Below are 18,618 nucleotides of genomic sequence, written 5' to 3' on the forward strand. Positions count from 1 at the left end.
CCTCTGGGGGTCATCTTGCCCAGTTTGCCTGCTCAAGTAGGAACACCTAGAGCAGGTTACCCAGTACCATGTCCAGAGAGATGCTTCTGAGTATCTGCAAGGGTGGAGCCTCCACAGCCTCTCTGAGCAACAACCCATGCCACTGCTTGGGCACCCTCACAATAAGTGTTTCCTGATGTTCAGCAGGAGTCTCCTGTATTTCAGGTTGTGGTCATTGCCTCTTTTCCTGGCACTGGGCACCACTGAAAAGAGCCCAGCTCCATCCTCTTTGCACCCTTTCTTAAGGTGCTTGTATATATTGGTAAGATCTCCCTGAGCCTTTTGTAGGCTGGACAGTCCTGCTACTCTTGGTCTTTCCTCATATGAAAGATGCTTCAGGCTCTTAACCATTTTAGTGGCCCTTTACTGGACTCTTTCCCATATATCCACCTCTCTCTTGTACTGGGAGGCCCAGAACTGGAGTCAGAACTCCAGCTGCAGCCTCACCAGTGGTGAGCAGAGGGGAACCTTGCAGCCTTAGCTGTAATTATTTTCAGTCCACTCTCTCTGCCCACGCAGCCTTGTTTATTATTAGTATAGTGACACAGTAAATGAAAACAAGTGCAAGAAGTGTAACATTAGGCAGCAGCTTTTGCAGAGGGCTGACTAATTCTGATTTCTTACTCATTTAATATAGGTCTAACTGTTGGTTAACTTACTTTGAAGTAGTCAGCAGCTGCTGTGGGGCTAAGGACCCTGAAAGGTGGAATATAGAATGTGAAGAAGTACAACATGCTGTGCCCCTTGGCTAGGATGATAGTGTACACCTCTGCTCTCTGTTCAGAGTCCTGTTAGTGTTTCACTGAATGAGGGCACTTACCTGAATCACCTGTAGAGCCTTGAGCTAGCTCTCACCATCTGCACAGCAGCAAGCCAGATCTCGTCCCTGTGCTGACACTCATGTCATGTTAAACTTTTCCAGTAAAGTGGTATTTGTAAGCCTACAACTGTCTTATAATTTGGACGTTGTACTGATCCATGTAATTTCTTTGCATTGGCTGGAGGTTATCATGTTGTTAAGACTTTGTTTTTTGTCATTTCAGCTCACAGCTTTTGGTGGAGACTTGAAGTATACGGTATCTTATGACATTCCAATGGAGAGTGTGGACAGTGACATAGTGTCTACTGTGGATGTCATCATTCAGGTGGATTTTTTTTCGGCTTGTTACTGTTCAGACATTATTAGGAATCTATAAAGGGGTTAGAAAATAAAATAATATTTCTGTAGTAGTAGTTTTGTCAGTTTTAAGTCCCTTAAGAGCCACTACCAAGATTTTGTCACTACTAATTTCTCTGGTTTTCTGATCCATTTGTCTCAAATTGTAGGTGTACAATACTAGTTTTAAATGCTAAATACCTAGAATTTAATCTGTGTCTATATGGGTGAGTTGCTTATTACCTACTGTACACAGCTGTGTTTACAAACTAGCTGCAATAAACTGGAAAGACTTATGCTTAAGAAACAGGTGAGTGTTCTTGCTGATTGCTTACTTTTCTAGATTTATGTTGCAGTTAAAAAGTAAGGCTCTATATTGAATCCATTATTTTTTAATATGTGCTTAGCAATAGAACAAAGCAGAGAGGAGATTCTGTTTTGTAGAGGTGTTTGATTTTTGCAATTCAGTTCATTCTTTTACAAAAGAATTCTGAAATCTCTGAACTGAGAGAGAGTTAGATTATGGTCTTCCTTGAAGCCATAGAAAAAGTTGACCTTTTACTTACTTTTTCTTAATGCAAGGAATTTAATTTGATTGCCTCTTCCTCTGTGTTACGTGGATGTGTATTTGACACTAAATGTTATTGCTTAATAAAATTTACATACAAATATGGAAAATGTTTTCTCTTGTCCTTCAATTTCAGGGTAATGGGCAGATTCTGAGTACTAGAGCAGAGGGCTTGTCATTACAGCCATATGAGGAGTATTCTAATTCAGTGAGATTTGTATCAGAGAATTTCATCGAGTTCAATACAAAAAAAGCAATAGACCGGGAAATGTTGATGACTGTTCTGGCAAATGTGACCCATCTTCTAATCAGGGCCAACTACAACATTGCCAAAAAGGCTGTGTACAGGTAAGTAAGATAAAATATTCAAGTTAATCTAGATACTTCTATTATTTTTCTGCATATGAATCATGATTCTTAGTGGCAGTATTTCTGACATTTAATGTTAATAGCTTCTAGAAAAAATGTTGTTTATTGAATTTTCTTAAGACCAGTTTTTGTCCCCAAAACACAGTCATATGGAGTGTGGGGTAAGGGACATTTGATTTTAAAGATATCTGATAGCAGAAACGTTGTCTTCTGCTTTAAAGTAATAACTGCATAAAAGCCTTATTAGAATGGCTACTTTTTTTAGAGGGAAATGCCTCCAGAACTTTCTACAGTATGCTTATTTGGGTATGTGGCAAGTTAATCCATCACTGACTGTTGAAAACCTGTCAATAAAGACATTGATTGTAATTTCTTTTGATGTTTGTTTGTAAATGTTATTGATACTCATCTCTAAGGGAGTACTTAATAGGAAAATGAGCTGGAATGGATTAGCTGATCATTCCATAGTCTCAATCCAGCATTGGCCCTATCTGTGTCAGACCTTATAGATCTTTGTTTTACCTGTTCTCCAAGGCACAGGAATAAAGTTGTATTGCTCTCAAGGGAATCATCTTCATCATTTACCTACTTAATTTCCTTAGACTCACTGATAGCCTTTCTTCCTCATTTCCTAGTTAGAGCATTGTGCTAGTAACACCAAGGTTATGGATTCAAATCCTTATATGGGCCATTTACTTAAGAGTTGGACTTGATTATCCCTTCCAACTCAAAATATTCTCTGAATATTCTGTCATCTGGTAGCATTTCATGTCAATAAAATAGGAACTGATACCAGACTTGCTTCGTGCACCTACACCACTCTGGTGAAATGTATGTTCATTTAGGGATAGTGTGTTCATCTTTATGGAATGTTTGTAAAGATTTCTTACAAAAATGTTACCTGTGGCTGAGAAGATTGTCTCTTCTAGTAACAATAATAGCAGGAGGAGGGTATGTCTGCTCCCAGGACTGCAAATGCTGTGATTAGAGTATGGTCACAGACTTTTTATAGAAGAGATTTGTGTCTGTTCCTCAGTTTTTCCTGCCAGGGAGCAGTGCTCAGTGGCATTACCTCCCCAGAAGTAAACTGTCCTGTTGAAAATAAAGTTTGGGGAAACAAGTGATGTGTTGTTTTCCTGTTTGACCCTAGGCTGGACTCTGTGACCCTGGATACTGCAAGTGCAAACGGTATAGATCTTTCTTCAGCACCAGATGTGGAATTCTGTGAATGTCCTCAGGGTTACACAGGAATATCCTGTGAGGTAACCTCTTACAGTGTTTTATGTATGTAAAATTATCTCCTGTTGAAAAGGATCTAGGTATTAAAGGCAGGCTGCCTTTAATTACACTGCCATTAAAATACATGTTCTGTGGTGAATTGCTGCCTACTGTACTTGGCACAATCCTGTAGATATTTTCTTTCAGATATTCTAAGTGAGATTTAGAATTTATTTCTTGAATTCTTTTTCATGGCACTAAAAAATGATGATGCATTTCAGAATATCAGTGTTGCAGAGGGAGCATCTGTGAAAGCTCTGTGAAGCTGTTTTGAGCTTACCTTACTCATTAATAGCACTTTTTCTGGATCTGGATCATGTTCAATTTATTTCTGTTATGTACCATTAAGTTTATGGAGGCAATAAGGAACCTTAGCAGGGAGGAATGCTAGCTTTTGGAAGAACCCACAAGGGTGAAATGCATTGTACAAGGTGGTGTCTTGTGTATCTGTGAATAGCAGATTTAGAGAGGCATAGTCCCCCTGCAGAATAGCAGGAATTATTTTTACAAATAATTTCAGTGTGAAACCTTGTGCTACAGCATTGTTAATGATTCTGCAGAGGTGGTAGAACATCTCTTTTCTATTGCCCCATAATAAGGAATTTCACATATTAAACCACACAAAAGTTAAGTTTCATGCCTTCAGGGAACAAAGGCATGAATCAAAGTTTTATGGAGTTAATTCTTATCCCCTTTATCCAGTGCAAGTAAAAAACAACCACCAGAAAAGAGCTACAGTGACATCAATAGGGTTGAAAGAGCATTCAGTTACCACAATGTGAATGGGTTGGATGGTGGGTGGTCGGAAGTGCACTCTTTGAAAATGTTTTGATGTGTACTTTAAACATACATAATGCTACTGCTCTTTCTCCCTTCATTTCTTTTCAGTCCTGTCTCCCTGGGTACTACCGTGTGGATGGAATACTCTTTGGAGGTATTTGTCAACCCTGCAAGTGCAATGGGCATGCAACTGAGTGTGACATTCATGGTATTTGCTTTGTAAGTCATCCTTCAAAGTGTTCTGTGTTTTAAGCATCTATTTAGAAATTAGGAGGGCATTTTGACTGTGGGAGACAAGTTTATGGTATGCATAAATTTCAAGCTATGGGTACCAAGTGTTTATTTTTGTTGGTTTTCATTGTTTAGTTCAGAGTATGTTTCAGGGCTCCATTAATGTGTTTTCCAATAAAGAATTTGTTTCAGTTTATCATTTCAGGTGGGGAAGAGGCAGAACTAATATAAAAATGCCATTATATACAGGCTGATAAAAATCTTGACTTTGCTTGCTGCAGGTTCCTGAAAAGAACAAATTTAAGCAGTTGAATATCTGTTTTTCAGATATATGTGAATCTTCCATGACTAACACCAGTGGAAATTGCACATTACCTTCTAAAGAGAAAATTTAGCTCTCAGATCTCTTCTGAAAATTGAAGCTCACTGGAATAAAATAGCTAAACATCAGTAAAAACTAGATAAGCTTGTTACTGTAAATATGTGCAATATGCAACATGTATCTAAATATGTGTATAAGTAATGTGGCTGGTTTAATAAAGTATATTCTAAAATGTAGGAAAAACCAATCAGGATTGTTACAACTCAAAAAAAGTTATTTTCAAAGTTCTAGGCTTTTCTTCATGGCTTGAAGAATGGCTTCCTTGGCTGTCATACTGCATGCAGATTGCTGTAGGAATCCCTCAGGGGTTGAAAAACCATCAAGAGAAAATACAAAGATTTTTTCCATGTCTCACAGGCTTGTCAACACAACACGACAGGACCTTTCTGTGATCAGTGTGTGCCTGGCTTCTATGGAAATCCATCCCAAGGAACATCTGAGGACTGCCAGCCCTGTGCATGTCCTCTGAGTTCTGCTGCAAACAAGTAAGCTTCTTACACAAGACTGTCTTTTGCATCTTCAGCAAAACCAGAAAGTGGGATTAAAAAAAAAGTCTTGACATCTCAAGGAGAGAGAAAAGGACTCTTTTTCATCTTCATTTGAGTATATCTCATAGAAACATTGCCTTTCCAGGTAGACGAATATATAGACTAGGTTAAGAGAGGCTGAGTTAACTGGTACAATTCTGCATGGTGGTTGAAAGTAATAATTCAACCTGTCCTTGAACTTTGCACCAAAATATTGGTTATCTTCCATGCTTTTTCAGAAAACAGCATAAGGACAGAAGTGTTGTGTCTGAAAAAAAGGAACTGAGTATAGCTATTGTACAGCTTTGCTAGAATGAAAACCAAGTTTTTATGAAGTTTTAAAATCTTCCTTTTAGAGAGGAAAAAAAACCCCAAGAGTTTTTAAAAATTATACGTTAATTTTGACACACTGGAATATTACAAGCATTGATAAACTAGAAAAAAAATCACTAGTGTGGTTATATAGATAGGTGTAAGAAAGGGTGGATATTGAATGTTTGTAGAAGACTTGTGGTTCTGTGCATTCATACAAACTGCCATAAATATTGTTGATAGTTTCAGTCCTACTTGCCAGCTGAGTGAAGAAGGTGGAATTGTCTGTGACAAATGTCTTCCAGGCTATACTGGCTCTCAGTGTGAAAGGTATGTACACTAGTTTTGGGTAAAATATTTACATCATTGCCATCTTAGCTGTTCATCATCCTATCTTCCTTGTATTGTTCATACCTCATGTACAGAGCATTCCTAATAAAATTTTCCTTTTCTTTTTTTCTTTCATTGTAATATAGAGAGACTTTAGATTAAAATTTAATATGAAAAACTCCCTTCAGTGGGGACAGTGTATGACATTAGCACATTCCAGCTAATAAAGTTTTTAAACTCTGATGCAGGTGTGCTAATGGCTACTATGGGAATCCTCTTATACCTGGACAATCGTGTGCTCCTTGTGAATGCCATGGCAATGTAAACCCTCAAGAAGAGGGCCACTGTGATCCTTTCACAGGACAGTGCCTGAAATGTCTGGGGAACACAGCAGGTCACCACTGTGAAAAGTGTGCTGATGGGTATTATGGGGATGCAGTGATTGACAAAAGCTGTCGTGGTAAGTTGTTATTATTATTACTCTCAACATTTAAAGAACACAAAACTGTGATGTTCATGCGCAAAATGGATGGGGATGTGCACCTTTGCTGAAAGAGTTAATTTTCAAGTTGTGAGTTGGCAAGTGTGGGTTGAAGACTCTGGGGTTGGGTTAGGCTGAGGGAAGGGAATGTATGTATTATGTTAGGGTTCGGCACTTGGTATCCCTGGAACTTACTGTCTTGCTTAACACTGTCCCTCCAGTGATGTTCTGTACACATTTTGTACTTCTGAGTGTCACATACAGGGCTGGTAAAAACAAACTTCTCAAATATAGCTATTCAGAGGTGGGTTTTTTTCTATTTTAGTCCAAATGCACAGGCATTACTGTAGGATATTCGCATCTGTGGGATATAAATGGGTGAAACACATTGTATACCAGATTTTGAATTCTATATAGTAATGAGGGCATATGGATGCACATGAATAATTTTTTTATTTGGTTTCTTTTTGTCTGAATACAAGCCTGTGCCTGCCATGTGAATGGTTCCCTTTCAAGTACTTGTCAACATGAGACAGGCATCTGTTCCTGCAAATCAAATGTGGTTGGAGAAAGATGTGATAAATGCTTGGTAAGCAAATATATTACCCGTTGCTAATATATACTTTTTTTTGTCTTCCTTTTTATCTATAGGTATTGATTTGCCCAAATACAAACTATAGCAGTAAATATGTTCGGGGAGAGGGGCCTGTCACTGGAGGGGACACCTGTGTCTGAGGAGGCTTTTGTGGTTGAGAATTGCTCTGCATATGCTCCTTGCAGATATGAAGCTGTGTAATTGAATCAGCACCCTCCTGCATAGGGCTGTTCAGTGTGCTGGCAGTGTGCAGTCAAAAAACCAAACTAAACACTGCTAACAAACCTAAAGGGATCTTAGAGCTGTGCTTCTGTAAAATGAAGTCTGAGTAGGGAATATCTGAAGAAATGTGGTTGGTGATAATAAATACATCATGGCTGAATGCCAACGAGGGATTCAGCTGAAAGGCAGGCCTGTTATAAGAACAAGCAGATATTCACTGGTGATACAAACCAGCAGGTTCCAGTCTATGCTAAGTGTAAAATTGCATCAGAGACCACAGCAGGAAATCTGTGCCCCGTTTGTGCCAGCCCAGCTGAATGACTTTGAATACACACGTACAGGAGGTCACTGACCTGCTCCGTTCTGGGCTTTCATTCATAGTCACAGGTATCTGTGCATGACCAGCACAGCCCACCCTCACCTCATGCAAGTCTTTAAATTAGAATAACATCAGACTTCAAAACACAGTGTCTTACTCGTGAGATTAGAGGACCATGAGAGGATTTCAGGGTTGAGGGTTTCACCTGAGTGCATATTGCTTATAGCTGGCAACAGTGAAGAGATAAGGCCAGGGAGTCTTTCCACAGCAGTCACACACTGCTGGCCAAGATTCATGCAGGTCAGACATCATGAGGAGAAAACAAGAGAAAACAAGAGTGTATATTGTAGTGTTTTCAGAAATTTATGAAACATAACTCAAATTTATTTATTTCTTATCCAACAGAATGGGTATTATGGCCTGCTTACTGGGCTTGGCTGCGTTCCCTGCAACTGCAGTCAGTTTGGCTCGGTCTCCGAGGACTGCGATCATCAGGGGCAGTGTCACTGTGTACCAGGAGTGGCTGGAGAGAAGTGTGATCGTTGTGCTCATGGCTTTTACGCATTCCAGGATGGTGGCTGCACACGTAAGCTCTAATCCCTGATCCTTACAGAGTTTGTCTGGAATTTCTTTCAGCAATTGAACTCTGGCAAAGGTCGGTTGTTTTGATGATGATATGGAAGAATCTGTCGGAAGGTCTACTAGTACTTTGAATAAGCTGGGGAACAAAACATTTCTTTGCTTATTGTGTGGTTCCTTGTAAAAGGTGGTGACTATGAAATAACTCATAAAGGGGGCATGAGAGAAATATCACATCCTCAATAGCTCCTTTGTCTCTTTATTACAAAACCCTTCAGTCCTTCAAAGAGAACGAAACCTTTTTTTGTCTGCAGTTGGGAAAGTGAAGAGCTTCTACTACTAAAGATTTTGACCTTATTTTTTCATTTAACTCTTGAATATATGTTTCATACATCCCATCATCACCTGGATATGTACAATTTTTAGTCATGATAGAGAAGAAATTGTTCATCTAAAAGGAGAACATGCCATCAAAACCTAATTTGTCATGTTAATAAGATGACCTTTTCAATACAGAATAGCTAAAGGAATGCCTACCTTTTCTCCAGCCAGACAGAAACACTTCTTTCATGCCTCAAACAGTACATTAAAATGAAATATGCAGTGAGATTATGTGATAGGATAATGTTTTAAAATGAATATACTTTGTCTTTACTAAGAATCAAAGGTCCCTTGGGTACTTTTAACCATTTCAATATTGGAAATTTCCTAAATGTTACTAAAACAATTAATAAAACCAGTTCCCTGAAATTCTGCTTTTTGTCTGGAATAGTATTTTGTTTCTTAAATAACCAAGTGCATCCCGCAGTAGTTAGTTATTAAAAAAAATAGTTATCCATCCCTATTATTCAATAAGCAATTCCTGAGATTAATCCTTTCACCTGCTTGAGAACATTGGAATACCTCCTGATGCGTTTTGTGTCCTCTATAAAAGAAATGTTTTCCTACAAATGTACTCTACTCCAAAGTAATTTTGCTTGGTTTTGTTGATCCCCCTTTGGAAGTGCAGCACTGCTTTCTAAAACATCGAATAGGCTAAGTCAAGAAGCAATATTGGGGCTTCCAATAAAAAGATGAAATGCCACTGTGGTCATGATTTGTTTCTCAGTGATTAGGGATGGCAAGGAGTTCCTAGTAGAATGGACAGATGTATTACAGAAGAAAAGTAAGACTATCAGTGGTCTTGTAGTTTCTTCTCTGTAGCTAAAATGTGGATAAAGTTACTCATTTGGTCCTATTTCTCTTGCAGCCTGTGACTGTGCCCATACTCAGAACAACTGTAATGCTGATTCTGGCCAATGCATTTGTCCCCCTCACACTCAGGGACAAAAATGTGAACTCTGTGAAGAAAATTACTGGGGACTTTCTCCTAAACTTGGTTGCAAGGTATGGTAGGCTGGATGAAAGGCCATGGCTGTTAAAAGCAATTAGCCTTATACAAATGTCAGGACTGGACTCTTGTTTTGAGAGCCATGATCTTCATTGTCTGTGTCAAAGTGTTAATGCAACATGATCACATTAAAACTAAAACCAGCAAAACAACAGACTGTGCAGTGTTTACTGAGAAACCTTGTTAAGTGGGCTGTCTTTGAAAAGGCACTACTACTAGAGTGCTTATTCTGGGTGGGTGCATAGTTCACATTAAAATTGTGAGTATCCTAACATTTAGGTGTTTGAATAACGGTACCAAACCAGGTTTATAGCAGCAATGGGCAACTGGCAACATGGTTTCTGTGCAAATCAATAAGTGACAATATTACAGATTTAAGAACATTGAAATCTAGCTTGTCTTAAAACTTAATGCAGGCATTCCTTCTGAAAATTTGTAATTAAAATGGTATCATGTAGTTAATGTTTCATGGATGGAACAATGGTGGTTCCCATTATCTCAGCTTAATGCTTATGATTAACCAATAAAATGCCAGGTCAGTGCAGATCCAAGGAATAGGAACCATTTATGCCTTTAGGTTCATGCAGTAAACTCCTGTCAGATATGGCATTGGTCCAAGCTATTTTATAAATGTTGAGATTTTAAAAAATCCTCATAACTACATGAATGTAATGGGTAATTTCAGTGGAGAAACCACAAATATAATTAACTTGACAAGGTCTGTCATTACATCCAGTAAGTATTTAAGTGTCAGCCAAATTTGTTGACACGGATTGGAAAAAAATCTTTTTTCTCTCTTTAATTTTTTGGAGTAATGATGATAAAGTATTCCTAGTAAGTCTTCAGAGTTAACCACCTTAGTGATTTATAGTAACATAATTGGCAACTGGTCTTTAAACCATGACTTTGTTAGCTGCCAGCTTACTGTCATTCTTACCTAACATACTGCAAATACAATGTGCTGGTGGTCCTTGTGCATTTCCTTTGAGGTGCTCCTTTCCCAGGGTGATTCCCCAGCACTTGCCAATGAGCAGGTGCAATTAAATGTGCAGCTGCTCACTTTTGCTATGTTTTCTATCATTCCTTTTGGTTGCAGCATCACACGAATGAATGTGAATTACTCTAAGGTATTTTAGATACTTTCTTGATGCTACAAGCAGTACTGGGATCTCAGGTAATCATCCCAACAGAGGGATATTCCCTATGCTGAATAGTTAGATGTGGTAGGTTAAGATCAGGAACAGGGTCTTCTGGCAAACCCAGGAGAGACTCTTTGCATACTCTCTACATGGATGAAATGGGGGAGATGCTCAGAAGCCCAGACTGTCTGGTTTTGCAGCACAGAATGCATAAGTGGTTACTTCATCTGGCTCTGTTTCTAGTGGACTTCTTGATATTTAGCATCCATTTCTGGGTGCAGTAGTGTAGCAGAGCTGGAGTCTTGTTTAGATTAGAGTCCTTTTTTCACGTGTGCTGCAGCACAGTGCATTGTACCTTAGAGTCTTTATTTATCTTTATCACAAGTAGATAGAGATTGCATACAGGCAAATTATTACTATTATTATGATTCTTAGAATTTGATGTTCAGGGCTGTGGACCTTTACTGGTATCTGAGAGCCAAAGTTGTCAACCTGTGTGGCCACAAAGTGTATTAAACTAGGCATTGTAGTACATGGTGCTGGAGTAAAAACTGCTTAATACAAAGGGTGCTGTGGGTAACCAGCAAAATTGTGAAGAATGCTAAAGGATAGACAGTAATGCTGCTAGAGCTTGTGGGCCTTGGAGTGCAGGACTTTGTAAGATAAAGGCTTTTCATCTCAAAGAGAGCTGATGGGGGAAAAGACTCAGGGAAAATGCTCACAGTAGATGATGACAGATGGAATGTACTTTTTGCCTGTTCAGTTAGAAATAACCACAGCAAAATTGGGCTTGTTAAGTAACCACAGATAAGAAATTAAGAGTGAAGGCTAATCCAGACTGCTTCAAAAGAGAATGACAAATAAAGTACACCCACTTTGCATGTTTGTAATAAAGGTTCATATTACTGATTGCATAATGAAGGATGCACTCTGCCAGGAAACAGTTTTCCTTTGGTACTGAGCTGCACTGCATGCTGAGCTTCCCACCTTTGGATGCAATGAGAGTCTTAGTTCCTCATCAAATAGTAAAAGAAGCTTGAGCAAGATGCAGACGCTATTAACGCTTCTTGAAATCTTAAACAAATGTTAATTTTAAGATTTTCCTTTCTGTCATATTTATAAAAAGACAATACTTACGGATTTCTTTCATTCAGCATTTATTTAATTTACTTGCTGCACTCAGTGCATAGTACTGCAAATTAAGTATTTTGGATATATTTTTGTTTTCTGGAACAGATTCCTTCAATTCCTTTGGTTCCCAACCCAACAAATCTTCTATCTTTTTGCACTATCTTTATCCACTGTTTACTGGAAATGCAGTTCTTTGCTGAAATACAAACCAAACAACCTCATTTCTGTGTGGAATTAATTCCCTTTTATTATTGTAGAGTAATTGTTGACAAATATTGAGTTTTAAGGGCCACTCTTAAATATACTGTGCTGTTTCTGTTGTAAAAAAAAATTCTGAAAGATCTGCTATTTATGAATTTTCTTCTCTTCATCTAAGGCTTGCAGCTGTAGCAGCACTGGTTCAGCCAATCTCCAGTGTGATGTGATGACAGGTCAATGCCAGTGCAAAATTGAATTTGGAGGACGGGACTGTTCCAGGTGCGCCTTAGGCTACAGGGACTACCCGGACTGTGTTGCCTGTGACTGTGATTTGAGTGGAACCAAAGAGGAGACGTGTAATGGCACTGAAGGAGTTTGTGGTTGTGAAGAAGAAACTGGCATCTGTACCTGCAAGGTACTGAGCTATTTAGCCCCTTCTTGGGAAGCATTAGTGTTTTCTAGACATTGATTGCATTAAAGTCATGGAAGATACATTGCTGAAAGGACTTCAGAAGGCAATCTGCATCATTTATGAGTACACCTAAATCACTGCTAAAGGATTTTCTGTGACAGTGCTAAACTGGTCTTATTATTAGTCAGGAAAAAATGAAAAACCATGAAGTTTTTCTGCTTGTACACATTTGGTTTTATTAGGTTTGGGAACAACACATTAGTTCAGATGATGTAGCCTGCTTTTTTTGAAAATTCAAATTGTAATGATAGGAAGAGACCAGTAAATACTAAATGGAGAATCTTTTTTGTGTTTTTTGAAATATGTTTATGTTGCAAGTTCAAATTCATTTCCTATGCTAGAACCAAAAGCAGTGCTTAAGAATAACTCACATATATTGCTAATAGTAAAGTCTGACATTCTTGTATAAAAAAAGGAAACCTAAAATGCACAGATAGTATAGATTTTTCTGAAAAGGTGGGAATCTGTACTTGAAAGACTGAGTGGAAAACTTACTTCAAAACAACAAATGCACGTCTTCAATGGCATCTCTCCAATCTCTCCTTAAAGGTACCAGTGGGCACTGACTGTAGATTCAGGTGTTTCTTGAAGCTCAGCTTACCAGTTGGGAACTGAGTGCAAAAAGAGACACTTGGGAATAGGGCCCCTGATTCCTATTCATAGTGAGCAGTTTATTTACCTTTTGGAGCTCATTTTCCAGATGCAGGTTTGGGAAGAAATTCCGTCTTGAATTGAAATCATAGCTGCTAATTTTTTGATAGTCATTCAAATACATAAGTTTAACTTGAATGTTCTGTGATTGTTTGTGGTATTTTTGTGTGTGGTTTTTTTTTCTTTGTAAGAAAAACAGCATTTGAAAATAATGAAAAAAGTAATGTACTGCACAGTTAAACATAATACATACAATAATTGATATTCTGCTGTGTAATTTACATAGCAACTAGTTTTTCTTCCAAAAAGAATCATCTTTCATTTAGATAGTGAAGTATTATGAGTGTGCTGTTACTTTTTTTTTTTTTTTAATTTCTTCCAGGAAAATGTATTTGGTCTACAATGCAGTGAGTGTAAACCTGGAACTTTTGGTCTGTCTGCTAACAATGCACTAGGATGTACTCCATGCTTCTGTTTTGGGATGTCCACATCTTGTTCAGAACTAGAAGACCACGTGAGAATTCCTGTAAGTAAAACAATATAACTACACAGACACAGTTTGTTGTTATCCTCATGTTAGGTACCACACTGGTGTGCACAATTAATGAATCAGGCTGAGTGTACTGACTGGCTGACAGGGGCAGTGGCATAGGTCAGAGCAAAAAAGAAAGCAAATGGTCATACTCTTATTTCTGAAATGTTGCATTTCACTCTTCACTTCTTAAAAAAAGTAAATATCAGATGTGTTTTCTGGTTTTTTGAGTTGGGCATTTATTACTCTAAGATGGACTATTGACTGTTTCAGAGCTACTAAAACTGTAAACAGGATACTTTGTTGTATGAATCTTTTGCTCTCTGCGTTGCAGATAACATTAACTCCAGATCAGGCCATTCTGCATGTAGTAGCTCAAAGTAACCTGACTGGAACAGTGGAAGGAGTATTTTCGCAATTTCCTGATGTTTTATTGGATGCTGCCATAGTCAGAAAATACTTAAATACGGAAACATTCTACTGGAAGTTGCCAGAGCAGTTTCAGGGAGACCAGGTATGGCCATTAAATAATTGGAATGCTTTGTATATAACTTTGTTGTCTAATAGACACTCCTTTACTGTAGAATAGTTACTTTATATTCATAACATTCTTCTACATTAATTCTGTTCTTGTAAGTCATAATATTATAACTATTCAGTGATAGAACTTATTTATAGCAAACACAAACAATATATTTATATTACCCTTTCCTAACAAGATTTTTCTTGACCCTGTAAACTGGTAACACCCATATTTAATTACTTCAGAGATTCTGTGGGGAGGAACAGTGATATATTTGGTTTCATTTCAGAACCTGAAAGAATTCTTAACATTGATGCTAGAATCAGTATTTAGATCATGGAATCTTTGTTGCTTAGGAATTGAATGAAAATTGAGTGCACACCTTGAAAGGGTCTAGGTAAAGAAACTAAGACTGCTTTTCAGAAATGTGTATTTAATCTTGGTGCAAAAGCCACTGAGTTTAAGTCAATTTTTATGTTTATCACCAATCATTCAAAGAGCTGGCAGTTTTCCAGTCTACAGATGATGTTAAAATATTTTCAACTAGTAGCTCGAACCTTAGAATAAATAATAGTAGTCAATTTTAATCCAAACAGCTCATGGCCTATGGAGGGAAGCTGAGATATACTGTTGCTTTTTATGCTTTGGATGGCTTTGGAACCTCAAATTTTGAGCCACAGATTCTAATGAAAGGAGGTCACACCAGCAAGTTGGTCATCTATGTAGACATTCCTTCTCCAGAAAATGGAGTAAGAACTGACAAGGAAGTGGAAATGAAGGAGGTAAGCCAAAACACTGGAGGAACACAGCATTACCCTGAAGTAAACTTGAATGTTCATGGTTTTAATAATAAACATTAATAATAAATAAATAATAATAATAACAATAATAAATGTGTTATGTTTCCCTAGGATTCTTGGAAGTATTTTAACTCTGTGTCTGATGAGCCTGTCTTACGTTCTGACTTCATGTCTGTGCTAAGCAACGTTGAATATATCCTTATCAAGGCAGCTTATGGCCAGGGATTACAGCAAAGCAGGTAAAGCAACCTCTGATTGCATTTATTTATGGCATTGCATTTACTGTAATTTAACCTACAAATAATCCCATCTGAGCTATTCAGTAAAGACTTATCTCAGAGAAATTTAGAATTTCCTGTTTATGACTTTTGCTCTCCCTTTGACAGGAAAACATTTATGACTTTTAGTTGCAGCAGAATCCTTCTTTAATTCTTTCTGTGAAACACTAATGACTCTGCTGCTTATTTTGATAGCAAAACACACAAAGAAGCACAGGCTGATGCAGTGTTCTGCGGGATGATGATATAGTTAAATATTTCATATTTTCTGAATTATTTCTTTCCTGTCTTATTTTTATGGAAACTGAATTTTTTTGTTTCTTTTTTTCAATTGAAGCACATGGTCCCTGGAGTTCTTTGGTTTATATCAATCTAGGTGTCTCCTGTAGCTTGAAACACTCTGGGCAGTGGTACTAAGGTAGTCCCACTTCAGAATAGTAGACTTTATTGCCATTTTGAGCAGAACTAAGTTACTAATGAGAGGAAGGGGATGGGATATGGTAGTTGCATCTGTCAGTCTGGAAACGAACAAGTCAAGTAAAGATGCATCCAGTGAAAACCCAGTATCTGTACATCTTCACAGTTCCAAAGAATTCTGATTCCACCTCCAGATTTTGTATTATTTTTGATCCACATGCCCTCAACTATCTTTTTGTTAGCTCTGTCCAAAATTGTGGCATGAGACAAATGTTGTCTAATGTTTCTCAGGAAGAATTACATATTCTTGCATGGTGGGTTGGGCAAGTTTTCCTGACGAAGAGGGATCAATAGTTTCAGATCTGTTTGGTTGTAGGTTCTTAAATCCCATAAATAAGTAAAAAATCTTCAGTGTTTGAGATACTTGCTTGGGGAATTATGGAAGATTATATATTTTATCCCTGACCTTGAAGCATGAAAATGTTTTTGGATCTTTTTTTGGCGTTAGTCCATCTTTAGATATTCACACTCTCTTCTGCATATATTTCGTAGAATTGCAAATATCTCAATGGAAATTGCAGTCAAGTTTGAAGAAATGCATCTAGGCAGGCCTATAGCTCATCTTGTAGAGCAATGTAGATGTCCTGCTGGTTACACTGGATTGTCCTGTCAGGTACAGAACACTTGAACCTTTTTGTATGTCTAATAGTGTGAAAGTAAAAAAATAGAAAATTACTTAAATAGCTTTCTAAATTGTTTGTAGCTGTTGATAGCTGTGATAATTTTTTTAAATTTAATTTTACTCCCCTTACAACTAGAGCTGTGCTCCAGGATACTACAGGGGAAAGCATACAGAACTCAGTGTAAGAGAGCCTCACACTCTGATAGCACCTTGTGTGCCATGTCAGTGCAACAACCACAGTGAAACCTGTGATCCTGACACTGGAAAGTGCTTGGTATGTACATCTTATGCATTCTTCTCTATTGATTTCACCTGAACATACATAGGCAGTAACCTATCAAAGCAGTTCTTGGGAGAAATATTACTCCCTGTATTGCTTGGATAAAATATGGGGGGTTTTTTCCCCCCCACAACTCTGAAAGATGGAAAATCTGAATAGTTTCCCTTATGGTCCATTCAGTAAAATTAGCAAGGTTTTGGGGCACTAACATACTCAAAATAATTTATTATTTTAGTTTTAATTTTACTTTTAATATTACATGTGTATCAGTTGAGTTTGTTTTTCTGTGAGACTTTTTGGGTTTCTGGACTGCTGGTCTGCTTATGCACACAAAATAGAATTAAAGAAAGCACTAAGCCATGGACTTAAATCAAAGGCATCTCAAATCAAAATCTTTCTCTCTCAGGAAGAGAATCCTCTGGGCAGCTTTTTAATGCCCAGAGACTAAAGTGTTATTGGGATATGCCTCAGCTAAGTTGGTTTGCTCACTTTTCTCATTATATTCCAAAGGTTGCAAAGAGGGGTCACATATGACTAACACATTTCCTCTCTCGTGGTCTGACAGCCTGTGGACAGCAAATTCTCAGCTAACCGAATAAGGCACATTAAGTCTGTTCCCTGATATTGCTCAATACTTCTTCCTAATTTTTTTTCAGTTGCTTTGTTTTTCCATTAGTGAATTGGTTAGTTTAAAATCAACTTCTTAATTCTTGAAGTCAGTTTTTAAGTGAGTTTCCTTAGTCCTTCAGGTTTTTCTAAGCCATTCTTTTGCTTTCAGGTTTGTCCAAAAGTATGTATCTCATGAGTAAGAATTAAAGTTCTCACTTTTGCAAGGCCAAAATGCATAGGTCTTTCACACAGGTGAATATTCGTCATTCTTCCTCTTAGTTTCTTGTTAAGGGTTAGCAAGTCATCTGTGTCTTGAGATTACTGCATAGACATTTCCAGCTGAGGGATGAGTTGGTTTTCACCTCTGACTTCTGCTCCCATACAATAGGAGATTGCATTGCTACTGTTTACTCTTGTCAACTGACCTAAAATACACACTAGCAAGTATATGAAATAAAGAAAAAGGAAAAAGAAAGGTAAAAAGAAAAAAGGGGGGGGAAGCAGAAGGTTATTTTTGTTAACTTGGGGGACTAGTCAGTTAAATTGTGTTTATAATATCAATTTAGTGTTTTAATATTAATAGCACTGGTTATTGGTCAGTACTCTTGACAAATGAAATGTAGTATGTAGAATTCTAACTGTGGATAGTCCTCAACGTTTGCTGAAATGCTGAAACTTAAACAGAAACCCCAGGTATTCTGTTTAATTTTTCCATCAGGTTTTGTTTGGGTGGTTGGTTTTCACTTGGAATTTTTTGGTTGACTGTTTTGGTTTTTTTAGGATTTTTTGGTTTGTATTGTGATGTCCTGGCCTGAATTGGATTAATAGCAGCAGAAATACATAAATTTTAATGGAAATTTAGAAAACAAATTAGGTCAGCCTGCCTGAAGGGGCATTCATGTAAGAGAAAATACGATGCTATTCTGTTTGTTTTTGCATAAAAGGTTTTTTCACTCACAAAATGCTGACCAATAGGTATTGACATGTAGAGATGATTGTTGGAAACTGTACACAGGTGCTGATTGGGGGGTAGATAAAGTTACTCCTGTTGTTTGTTGCTGTTTTAAACTGTCTGAATTCCTTTTTTGTGCCTCAGAACTGCAGAGATAACACAGTTGGTGATTACTGCAGTGCTTGTGCCCCAGGCTACTATGGAAAAGTAATTGGATCTCCCAATGACTGCTCTCTTTGTGCCTGTCCCAGAGCCAACCCTGTTAGGTAATCAGAATTTACTAAACCCAGTGTGCATTTTACCATTCCTTGTTTCTTGTGTTGTATGTCTAACCTCCTACTCCTTCTGCTCCTCCTACTATGACAATAGGAGTTGGTTATTGTTACATGTTCTTTA

At 37.7% G+C, this 18,618-nt stretch overlaps 1 protein-coding gene across 4 annotated transcripts in view; it reads left to right on the top strand.

Annotated features, from left to right (window-relative positions):
- The window catches only part of LAMA1 (laminin subunit alpha 1), a 103,229-nt gene that overhangs the window by 47,132 nt on the left and 37,479 nt on the right, over positions 1-18,618 (top strand). For all 4 annotated transcript variants that reach the window (XR_011148349.1, XM_069004472.1, XM_069004475.1 and 1 more), the window contains exons 13-30: positions 1,083-1,184; positions 1,900-2,111; positions 3,283-3,394; positions 4,299-4,409; positions 5,161-5,288; positions 5,886-5,972; positions 6,221-6,432; positions 6,936-7,042; positions 7,995-8,175; positions 9,418-9,554; positions 12,205-12,441; positions 13,532-13,675; positions 14,016-14,195; positions 14,801-14,986; positions 15,116-15,243; positions 16,252-16,372; positions 16,518-16,655; positions 18,367-18,488. Coding sequence is in view for 3 of the 4 variants with exons in the window: in XM_069004472.1 (XP_068860573.1) it covers positions 1,083-1,184; positions 1,900-2,111; positions 3,283-3,394; positions 4,299-4,409; positions 5,161-5,288; positions 5,886-5,972; positions 6,221-6,432; positions 6,936-7,042; positions 7,995-8,175; positions 9,418-9,554; positions 12,205-12,441; positions 13,532-13,675; positions 14,016-14,195; positions 14,801-14,986; positions 15,116-15,243; positions 16,252-16,372; positions 16,518-16,655; positions 18,367-18,488 (2,645 nt within the window). In the remaining variant the exon portion in view is untranslated. The remainder of the gene's footprint in view (positions 1-1,082; positions 1,185-1,899; positions 2,112-3,282; positions 3,395-4,298; positions 4,410-5,160; positions 5,289-5,885; positions 5,973-6,220; positions 6,433-6,935; positions 7,043-7,994; positions 8,176-9,417; positions 9,555-12,204; positions 12,442-13,531; positions 13,676-14,015; positions 14,196-14,800; positions 14,987-15,115; positions 15,244-16,251; positions 16,373-16,517; positions 16,656-18,366; positions 18,489-18,618) is intronic.

This window comes from Aphelocoma coerulescens, chromosome 2 (genome assembly GCF_041296385.1).
Source record: "Aphelocoma coerulescens isolate FSJ_1873_10779 chromosome 2, UR_Acoe_1.0, whole genome shotgun sequence".
NCBI classification, from domain to species: Eukaryota; Metazoa; Chordata; class Aves; order Passeriformes; family Corvidae; genus Aphelocoma; species Aphelocoma coerulescens.